At 32.8% G+C, this 10,942-nt stretch overlaps 1 protein-coding gene and 2 non-coding genes across 3 annotated transcripts; 2 read left to right on the top strand and 1 right to left on the bottom strand.

Moving 5' to 3' along the window:
• Positions 1–82: 82 nt before the first annotated feature.
• On the bottom strand, positions 83–2,660 carry LOC112012398 (uncharacterized). The gene is made up of 5 exons (XM_024044796.2): positions 2,318–2,660; positions 1,963–2,103; positions 1,167–1,286; positions 587–682; positions 83–436 (listed from the first exon to the last, which is right to left on the bottom strand). The coding sequence occupies exons 1-5, from the start codon at positions 2,519–2,521 to the stop codon at positions 332–334; spliced, it is 666 nt and encodes a 221-aa protein (XP_023900564.2). The 5' UTR covers positions 2,522–2,660; the 3' UTR covers positions 83–331.
• A 3,073-nt stretch (positions 2,661–5,733) lies between these two features.
• On the top strand, positions 5,734–5,817 carry TRNAL-CAA (transfer RNA leucine (anticodon CAA)). Its single transcript has one exon. It is a non-coding gene; the product is annotated as a tRNA-Leu (tRNA).
• A 4,519-nt stretch (positions 5,818–10,336) lies between these two features.
• TRNAL-CAA (transfer RNA leucine (anticodon CAA)) lies at positions 10,337–10,420 on the top strand. The gene has a single exon. It is a non-coding gene; the product is annotated as a tRNA-Leu (tRNA).
• The last annotated feature ends 522 nt before the right edge of the window (positions 10,421–10,942 follow it).

Below are 10,942 nucleotides of genomic sequence, written 5' to 3'. Positions count from 1 at the left end.
GACTTCTTGTCCATACAAAGTACAAACTCACACATACACGTTGACTTCTTGTTCATACAAACCAAAAAGGCAAAAACCATATACAAAGCATTTAGGATTCAAACTTTCCACGAAAACCAATTGATTTCTTGGTCTAATAATAAAGAACAGTCATTATAGGGTGGGTCATGGGATGAAATTCTATTATCTATTCAAAGCACAAAAGATTATCGACATAAATGATTTGTGCAATACAGTTGGCTGAATAGTACACCCATAGAGAGGACACTTAACTTCATGATGTTCACAATGTTATGCCGTAGCTCTTTTAAATTCTTGGTTCAAATAGCTTTTAGGCGACATTTTTACTAGTCCTCTTCATCAATTTGTAGTTCACCATTGCAGCGATTTTGTAGAACCAGAAGGCACTAACCAGAAGCAAGCTCAATGCCATTGCCTAGACAACGTAGTGAACACATGAATTATTAGAGGAAGTTAACAGCCAAATAAAACAAGTTCACAAAGGAGGAATTTTTTTTTTTTTTTTTTGGTGGTTCACAGACCAGTTAAATTTATATTCACCTCTTTATAGAACATAGCAACATACCTTTATGACAAATGGATTGTCAGCAGCCACAGTCAAGTAAGTGATATAAGACCCACAACCCATCCTGGCGAATGTAAATATCACTGCAAACAGAATCTGCGCAAATACCAAACTTTGCAATGACCATGATGTATATATAAGTCCATTTAAAAAGTGATGTTTGCCGGTCTTTGTTTAGTGTATTTGGATGGATTGCATTTAGATATGAGTGATGTAAAAGGTACTAAGAATTTTAGGGCAAAACTGAGGTATATTTGTTTAGGTGCGTAAGTGATACATTAGATTCTCCAATTGAATTCAAACATATGAATGTATTGATTAATAAAATACAAACTGTGTTATCTTTTTTAAGGGCTGTGAAATTTTCTTTTGTTTATAGCTTTATTGTTCTTTAACTTGTACTTTAAAGATGCTCATTAACAAAATCCTGTACTAAATTTTACACCGCCCTTTATTCGAATGCCTTATGTGAAATCCAAAATCAACATTAAGAACATTGTATCCTAATATTGCAAAACCAAGTTCTACTCTTAGCACAAACTATAGAAAAGTTGGTACGGGCTCCCAAGAATGAACTCACATCGGCCAACAAATTAAGGTCCGTGTCTTTGTAACCAAGCTCTTTGAGAAGCTCCCTCAGGTGGAGGAAAGGACTAGAGATTTCAGATACCCATAATGCAGCCACCAACTCTGATCCATACTACATAGAAAAGAAAGGTGATAATACTTGCTAACAAATGTCCAAGAAACTGTTTGCAATGAATAGAAATGATAAGCTATTGTCTTTTTTCTAAGAAAATTAATATCAATTAAATCGAAATTTAAGGAAGAGCATGGCATTGACCTATCAAGGGGAATTAAAAGATTTTTTTATTAAAAAAAAAAAAAGAGTTCGAGTTTGCAATCCGAATCCAAAGCTTTTACAGTTGTGCAGGGATTAATATCTAGATTAAATTACTTTCCTAAAAAAGAAATCTAGATGAAATTACTAATTTACTTCTTCAAAAATATAGAATAATGTTCAATTTGGGTTCTGAACTATTAATTGTGTCATTTAGTCCCCAAACTTTCAAAACCAAGCCAATTTTATCTATGGTCAATTTTATTTTTAATCTCCCCCTTGAAATTTTAATTAAATTATCAAATAAAATTTGCCCTCCCCCTCTATAAATCAATACAAACAACATCGCAAATCAACCCAAATAGATGCTTATTTGGGTTTTCATGACTTTTATTTTATACTTCGGTCTCCTTAACTCAAAATTATAGTTTTGTCTCTGACTATGCATCATCTCTTTTTATTCCAAACACATGCTAATACAACATTAATGCTATACATTATCAACCCAAGATAATCAAAATGTAAAGATTAATACCTTGTTATAGGCTAGGCCGGCTCCCATACCAACAATGCTGACCAGATGGTGGATTGAATTGTCAAGTTTGAATTTTTTGTTAAAGAGGGAACACACCAAATCATAGATCATATAAGAGAGGGTCACTGCTAGAGTTTGCATCTGCTCAACAATCAAGTTCCCACCATCAAAATGAGAGTTACTAAAACACAACAATCACTAAATTTAAACTAGGCTCTCAAACAGAATTCGCACATTAGAATTTGTTCAAGATCTCAAAAAGAGAGACTAAAGTGTGAAAAATTCTAAGAGATTTCAAAGAAAGCAACCCCATAAATTTGGAAGAATAAAATAACAAACATGTTAGATAAAATACCTGCTTTGGAGAAGATTTTGAAGCCAAGGGACAAACTGGGCACCTCCAATCTTGAACAGAGAGAGAGGCTAATATTACAGCTGAAGTTGCATGAATTGTTGAAACAACTCGGTTGCTGAATTCAAATGAAAGCTTAGGGAAGACCCTCCTTGTCAACAGAAATATTGTTGACCATGAAATGACTCCAACTACAACTAAATTCATAATATTGTCTTCCACTCTGTACTTTTCTTAACAGAATTTGGCTTCAAATGAAGGTAGCCAACTAAAAATATTTCAGAAACAAAAGAAAGAAGTCAATTGGTTTCAAACGAATGCACGTACATGCATTAGTATTTGATACTTGGTAATACTATATAAAATATAAAGGGTTTAGGTTTTTTTTTTTTTTGGTACTATGAATATAAAGGGTTTAGTTGTAAGTGTCACTTGTAAACTTCAAGTTTAAATTAGTTAGCAATATTTACTTGTTGAACTTTATTGATTCGTGGCCACAGTTAGATTTAGGTGAAAGTAGGTTGAAGTTTTATGACGGTATCAATGGTCTAGACCAACAATTTACTTCTAAAACGTAAAAGTAAAATCCATCTGACAGTGTTATCAAAAAAAAAAAAAAAATGAAACAAAAGAAAGAAGTCAATTGGTTTCAAACGAATGCACGTACATGCATTAGTATTTGATACTTGGTAATACTATATAAAATATAAAGGGTTTAGGTTTTTTTTTTTTTTGGTACTATGAATATAAAGGGTTTAGTTGTAAGTGTCACTTGTAAACTTCAAGTTTAAATTAGTTAGCAATATTTACTTGTTGAACTTTATTGATTCGTGGCCACAGTTAGATTTAGGTGAAAGTAGGTTGAAGTTTTATGACGGTATCAATGGTCTAGACCAACAATTTACTTCTAAAACGTAAAAGTAAAATCCATCTGACAGTGTTATCAAAAAAAAAAAAAAAAGAATCCATCGGATAGCTAAAATTTATTGGTGTAGGGCATAGCGACGATTGGTAAAGGGGAATTACTGTTGGGAAGACATTGACCTTATTAAATGTTTTTCGTTTCATTCTGGAAATTTTTAAATCAAGACATGTATGTAGGTGAATCATTTCCGCTACACGAGACACAATAAACATTCATGGCAAAGCACAAAAGTGTATTTTATTCAACCCAAAAAAAAAAATAAAAATGCTATGACACCAAAAATTTACACAACTTTTGTCATTATTCACAACTCACAATATAGTAAAGAAAAAATTATGGGTCTATTTTTTACCATTCACAACTAATTATGTGACAAATTGTAAAAAGACTCGAATAAATTTTTGTAACCCTAGCCTTGCTTATTCTATTCTTTCTTTTTTTAATTCTTTGTATGGGTTTGGATAGCTCGGTTAGTCACGGCGCGTTTTCACCTCTGTGCGTTTTCTCCTTTTTTTTTTTTTTTTTGGCCGCACTTGTTGACTTTGGGGGACAAAATTTACTGTGCATGTACTGTTCACGCAATATTTAATATTAAAAGTGGGTCCCACAATACTATTCACACATTTAAAAATTATTTTGCTACAGTTTTTTCAGCAACAATCAGTTTTTATCAACTTTCAGCAACAATAAATGTTATCCAAACGGACCCTTTGTTTGTTGATGGTCAGTTCTATTTCAGGTTTCACGAGATTGGTGAACTATATGGTTCGTACGACAATTAGGCCTAAAAATAATTTTTTTATAAAAAAAAAATAAACGGACCAAGAAGTGTTTTTTTTTTTTCTCTAAAATGAACAGAACAAGTGTTGGATGCATGAGTATAATCAATCTTTTTTTTTTTTTTTTTTTTTTTGTGGGTAGGTAGGTAACAGCGGCCAATTAATATGAAATATCAATAAACTATTGTTAAGGGGTAGGGCGAATTAAAAGCTACTGCTCTTAGTACTGTTTATTGGCCAAAATAAGATATGGCAAAACGGCTGACCGCCAATAGGGGCTTGGCTGAGCTGGATATGGTTTGTTTGCTCTGCCTAACACGCTCAGGTTTGATTTTTGCTATTAACAAGAGTTTGTCGGTAGGTATTCTTGATAGGGTAACTCCCCACACATATTGGTATGGGAGTTGCCCTCCCCACTGCCACATGGCGCCCTGCCCAGGGGCTGGAGTAACCTATCTAACCCCCATTTTTCTTTTACCAAAAAAAAAAAAAAAAATAGGCTGACCGAGTCAGGATAATCGGGTTGACCTGTATTTTTCACATAATTTTTTTTTTTTTTTAAGAAAACATGTATTTACCATTTAAAAAGTCATGCAACAAATTACTTAATATAAAATGCATTACTTTAATTGACCAGTTATATTAAGAATGAACTCAATTAAACTTATTAATACTTATTCAATAATTTTAAAATTATACAAATCCTAACATTGCTATCTAAAACAAAATAATACAAAGATAAGTAAAATAAATACACAAATTTTATTTATACACAATATCAACATTCCAAAATATGAAACAAAATTACAAATGACTTATTAGATAACTCATTTGATAAAGAATAAAAACATATAAGAAATTTGCAATCTTGAAAATTAATTTTATAATCTCTTATCAATTTTAATTGACACTCTATTTCAATTTGAGATATGCATTAAAATTTGATTGTTTACTTATTTATACATGGTCTCTTTTATAAATATTATATCATTGTTAAGCAACACACACTTTAAGAAATACATAATTTATTTTGAAAAGTCATTTATTTTGGACATAAATTGTTAAAAAATTGGTCTAAGCATTCATAATTTATGCTAATTTGATACTTTGGCTTCACTGTTTTCATATTTGTGAATATTTCTCACACATGTCTACAATTTTAAATTTATATTTTTAATTTTACTGTAACCAGATTATCTTGGCATGTACTTTGCTATTTGATATCTAAAAATCTTTACTCATTACAAAATGCTCAACCATTCATCTTTCAATTAATTTGCATACAGTTATTTAAATGTTTCAATTGTTTCCTTAAAACTCACAACAAAAAATTAAACCAATATTATCTTTATTTTATTTTATTTTTTTACCAAAAAAAAGTTTTAAAAATGGTTCGGGTCAGGTCGGGTTAACCTACAAAAAATATGGGTCGGGTCACGGGTCAACCCATTTTTACTTCAGGTCAAAAAAATTAAGTTCAGGTTATGTATTTTTTAGGTCGGGTCTGAAAATTCTTACTCGTTTTGCCATGTCTAAGTAAATCTATGAATTTTATGAAGATTGCCACCATTACATATTTACATGTAAGCCCAATGGTTTCACACACATAAATGTTGAACAAAGCATGTGGTGTAAAGAGAAAAAAAAAACAAAAAAAAAAAACAAAACAAAACAAAACGTTATAAATATAAATGTTGCGCAACGAGAATGTCAACGTCAGGATGGCCGAGTGGTCTAAGGCGCCAGACTCAAGTTCTGGTCCTCTAACGAGGGCGTGGGTTCAAATCCCACTTCTGACAAAATTTATGTTTTTATTTGTTTTTCATTTTTCTTGTATGGGCCTGAGAAAGTTTTGGTACTTTTTCATTTTTTCTGGCTGGAAATATGGGCTTGTAATTGTATATCATATTATTCTCATTTTCTTAGGAGGATTGGTTGGAAATATCGGCTTGCATCATACTCCCTCCGTTCCATTTTTTTTGTCCTTTATTTTATTTTGAAATGTCCCAAAATATTGTCTTATTTCTAAAAATAAAAATCATTAATTTACTAATATTTCTGTTATACCCCTATTAATTTACTAATTTAATTTTTTGATAAATTTTTTTAAGGGTAATTTTGGAAACTTATACATTTTTAAAAGGTAGACAAGACAATAAATGATGTTCCTTTGAAAAATTTGACTTTTCAAACATGACAAAAAAAGTGGAACGGAGGAAGTATTATTCTCTACCCTAAAAGTTTGGGACGTTTCTGCATAATTAAAAACACCATTCATTACTGGATCTATCAAAAGTGGATCAAATTTTGATTTATGTGGACTCAGTTGTGTAGTTAGGATTTTCTTTTTCTTGTTTTATTGCAGTGAAGTTGGGATTTGAAGCGGACGAGGGATGATGGAGTGTATAGCTAACATAGTAACATATATAATAAAGGTGTCTTATAAGAAGGGGAGTGTACGGCTGGTGGAGGGGGTTTTAATCTAAGACCATAGTGGAAATTGGATTAGAGGTTTCACTCGCTTCATTGCTGTGGTATTTAGTGTTGAAGCAGAACTTTGGGCCCTAAGGGATGGTCTAATATTGTATATCAACTTGAACTCGCTGACAGTTGAGTTAGAATTTGATGCAAATGTGGTGCTTGCTTGGGTTTCTGGGAATTTCAATTCTAACTTACATCATGCTTCTTTTATTATGGATTGCAGAACCTTAATTAACGAAATTCCTCAAGTGAAGATGAAACATTGTTTCTATGAAACTAACAAGTGTGTGGACTTCTTAGCTAGAAAGGGATCGAGCTCTAGTTATGATTTATTGCTTTTTGATAGTTTACCTGTGAACATATTTACTGTTTGGTTTTTTTTTTTTTCCATCACTCCTAACTCTTCACTCAATTTTCATCACTCATCACTTATCACTCATCACTCATCACTCATCACTTAAAATTTTCCAATTTTCCCAATTTTCCCAACCCCACCGTTTGGCACATATTTTCAACTTCTTATAACTCAAAATTTTCTGCTATTTGTGGGACCCACTGCCTGAGCACATGTCAGTGAGTATGGTTGGCTACCCGCCTCCCTCAACTCTTTCATTTCATTTTCTCCTTCAGTCACCATTGACCTGTTTACTCTCCCAACACAGACCCGAACCCAGCTAAGATAGAAGACGATCGGTGTTGATCCTCCACTTGTAGCGGCGGCGCCGATCGGTCTTGATCTCCCACCTTCTCAACCCAGTGACGATCTCCTTTTTTTTTTTTCTTTCCCTTCGTCTTTCTCTAGAACAGCTGCGGCAAGGGAGGTCAGCTCGTGAAATCGTGAAGCAGTGGCGGCGAGGATCTCCCACCTTTTCAACCCAGCGCCGATCTCCTTTTTTTTTTTTTCTTTCCCTTCGTCTTTCTCTGGAACAGCTGCGGCGAGGGAGGTCGAGCTCATGAAATCGTGAAGCAGCGGCGGCGAGGGAGAGGGTGGCAGCCATGGAGGATGTTTGTGGGTTTGTGAAATCTTGAAGCAGCGGCGGCTATGGAAATCGGTACCCATGCATTTTTTTTTTTTTTTAGTAAATTATATTTGGTGTTTTTGTGAAGAAGAAAAGAAAGAAAAAAAATGAAGAGGAAGAAAAAAAATGCTGTTGGAGTGAGTCTGTGAAGAAGAAAGAAAGAAAGCAAGAAAAAGAAAGAAAGAAGAAGAAAATACTACCATTGGAGCATCTGTTGCTGCAGTGACAGAACAACTCTCTGCTCCGTGGGACCCAATTGTGCCGTATATTACGGAAAATGCCACTGAGTTAACATAACTCAAAACTCAAAAAAATAAAAACAGCCCAAAGGAGTTTCCAAAACTGATAACTCATATTCCACAATTCTCAGATATGTTAACTGAGTTCACCTCTAGAAAAAAAGCCAAACAAACTTTGTGCTTATGGGGCCCACGAATTTTGAGATATGAGTTAACAAAACTCAGTTTTTTTGAGATATGAGATATGAGTTTGGCAAAATCCAAAGAACACCTTATGTTGTTATTTTATGATAATGCTGGGTTGTATTATGATAGGCAGCAACCTCTGTACACTGGAGCTATTTAGTTTTTGTTAATTCATTTTCCTTTCTTACCAAAAAAATAAATAAATAAAACTAAAACTAAAAGATAAGAAGGAATTGCTACGGACAATACTGTCCTTGCCTAAAAAATGGTCATCTACCAATGTTACAACTATAGACACATGTCCTTGTAGGACAATAGATGCTGAAATGCAAAATAATAATAATAATGGTTATCTTTTTTCTTTTTTTTTTGGGAGAGAATTTTAATCTATGACGGCCTCTCTTGATAATAGTTTTTTATTATCAAAACAAAACACCAATCGGTTTTTGGTGTAGGTAAGAATTGAACCCTAGATTTCTTATTCAACTATCAGAGACTTTACCAATTGAGCTAATTAGAACTCACTTTTTTTTACTATTTAGAATACTTGTCTAGTACTTATTGATTACAAGAGTCCGTTCATCATGCATAGTCATCCCTTTACTACTTATATAGGGGTCCACAACACTTCTTTCCATACGATGCTTGTTTGGGACCGATTTGAAAAATAACAAGTTATTTATGTGAATGTTATATGATATTTGAAGGTAAGAAAATTCACAATAAAATAAAATATTTATTATGTTCCACTTATCTATTAGGGATTTTTTTTTCACATAAATAATTAAAAAAAAAAAAAAAACTTGTTAGTCAAATATGGAAGTAAAAAACCTTTCCAAATCCCAAACAGTCAAACACTTTTAATATTTTACATAGTAGACCGTATTAAATACTGAGAATTTCATCACAAATCTATCTTATTCATATTTGAAAAAAAAAAATTGGCAAAAACCTGGATTCTCCATTATGGGGAAAATTATGGGGAAAATCAAGGTTCAAATACCCCTTTCTTTCTTGTAGTGACTATTGGATTTTTTTTTTTTTTAATTAATCCAAATCCATTCCAAACATGATTTTTTATCTAACAATGAACCAGGCCAAATGAGTCAACTTAGTAGAAATTGAACACTTACAAATACTATTTAACTACATTTAAATATTAATTAGGTTACACTAAATTAAGTAGTATTTTTCCATGAATATTGTAGCTCAATGACATTGTATGATCTCTTAAATGAGGATAACCAAGGTTTGAATCCCCACTCCCCCCACTTGTAACAATTATAGAAAAATAATAATTAGAACTTTAAGAGAAAAATATTTCACACAAAATATGTGATTGCCGAAATCATCTTAGAACATTTGTTCATTTTTCAGGGTTTCAAAGGGGAATGGAAACATGTAAGAACTCTTGAATAGAAATTGAAAATGGATGTCCTTTGAAAATGGTAAGATCCTTGGCAGAAGAAGAATGGGTTGATTGTGGGGAGCCATGCTACTGGGATGTGGCTACTCTTCTAAGATCATCAAGGGCTTGTTTGGTATGCAAACTCAAACAACAGTTTACAGTGTTTAAACACTGAAAAATATGGGCCCCAAAAAGAAAATTATATTTGGTAGGAGTTTTTTTAATCAAGAATGTTTGAGCTACAGTTCTCAATTTAAGGTGTTTAAAACATGTATTTTGAAAACTCACCATACCAGTTTTTAGTTTTCAAGTAACGTCGCTGAATGGTCTTTTTGTAAATAAGTTGAAAATCGTGGGACCCATTAACAAGACTAAAACATTTTTTTTTTCTTTCCTTTTTTCCTACAGGCCCACCACTTTGTCCTTCTTTCTCTCTTTTTTTTTTTTTTTTTTTTTTTTCATCTCTCCTTAAATAAAATAGCATTATTTTCATTACTTTAAAAAAAAAAATTAAAAAAAAAAAAACACATACCACACACAATTATATTTTTTCATATTTTAAAATATGTTATTTGAAACATGATGTCAAACACATCTTTTACATTATGAGTACTTTAAACAAGTAGCTGTACAACATTTTTTAAACTACAGTTTTCACATCATTTTAAATAACAATACTTAGGCATCAGTGTACCACTACCAAACAGTCCCCAAAATGTCGTCAAGGTCGCCCTAAAATTACGTATGCTATAGTCTTATATGTACCCTATTTTTTTTGTGTAATCGAAAATAATAATGAGGTAATCTAGTAATATAATGATATTAGGTGTAAAATCCAAACTTTAGTGGATTTAGCAATTTGAACCCAAGTCCATTGCCAACCCATTAAAGATCTGAAGTCTTTCTATTTTAGTTGGGTCCACCCTTACTCATTTTAAAATGTCCTCATTTGTGAAGTATATTTTTGAACCACTTGTCACAAACAGTCAGGATGGCCGAGTGGTCTAAGGCGCCAGACTCAAGTTCTGGTCTTCGAGAGAGGGCGTGGGTTCAAATCCCACTTCTGACATTTCGTCTTTTGCTTTCCATCTTTTTTGATTAGTCAATTGGACCAGCCCAGGACTGAACTAAATCCATGGTATCATTATCTGTTCATATCTATATGGGCCTGAGATGACTTTAAAAAAAAAATCTGCATGGGCCTGAGAAACGTGATACTATTTTTTTTATTATTTTAAAATAGGCTGGACCGCTGGATACATGGGCTTGTACCATATATTTCTCTAGTCCCTACCCTAATTTTGGGGGACGTGTAGACTATGCATTGATAGAGCTTTAGTCTCACAGATTCTCATTCCTTTCAAATCGTGTTAATTGTGGGAAGGAAGCAAAGGCAATAGTAAAAGCCTAAAAGGTATAGAGGGACTGCTTGTCAATGCAAGGATAAAAGCTTAAATTCCCTTTCTTGGATGCTGCTATTTGTTGGACTGTCCACACAGTGTAACTCTGTTCAGAGAAGCCTTACTTTTATTAAGACAAAAGAATAGGAGTTTTGCTTGAAGTGCTACTTGAAAAGTTGGAAAGCAAGAAG

Source organism: Quercus suber, unplaced genomic scaffold (assembly GCF_002906115.3).
Source record: "Quercus suber isolate HL8 unplaced genomic scaffold, Cork oak 2.0 scaffold_833, whole genome shotgun sequence".
Classification (NCBI taxonomy): domain Eukaryota; kingdom Viridiplantae; phylum Streptophyta; class Magnoliopsida; order Fagales; family Fagaceae; genus Quercus; species Quercus suber.
Note: the sequence above shows the minus strand (reverse complement) of the source record. Positions and strands in the feature narration are given on the sequence as shown.

What these genes read in the sequence shown, in the direction of transcription:
- LOC112012398 (XM_024044796.2), bottom strand. Translation starts at nt 2,521, where the DNA reads ATGAATTTAGTTGTAGTTGGAGTCATTTCATGGTCAACAATATTTCTG. An exon ending in CAAAATCTTCTCCAAAGCAG is followed by an intron (nt 2,104 to 2,317) that starts GTATTTTATCTA and finishes ATTGTTGAGCAG; the next exon opens with ATGCAAACTCTAGCAGTGAC. An exon ending in ACCTTAATTTGTTGGCCGAT is followed by an intron (nt 683 to 1,166) that starts GTGAGTTCATTC and finishes GTATTTGCGCAG; the next exon opens with ATTCTGTTTGCAGTGATATT.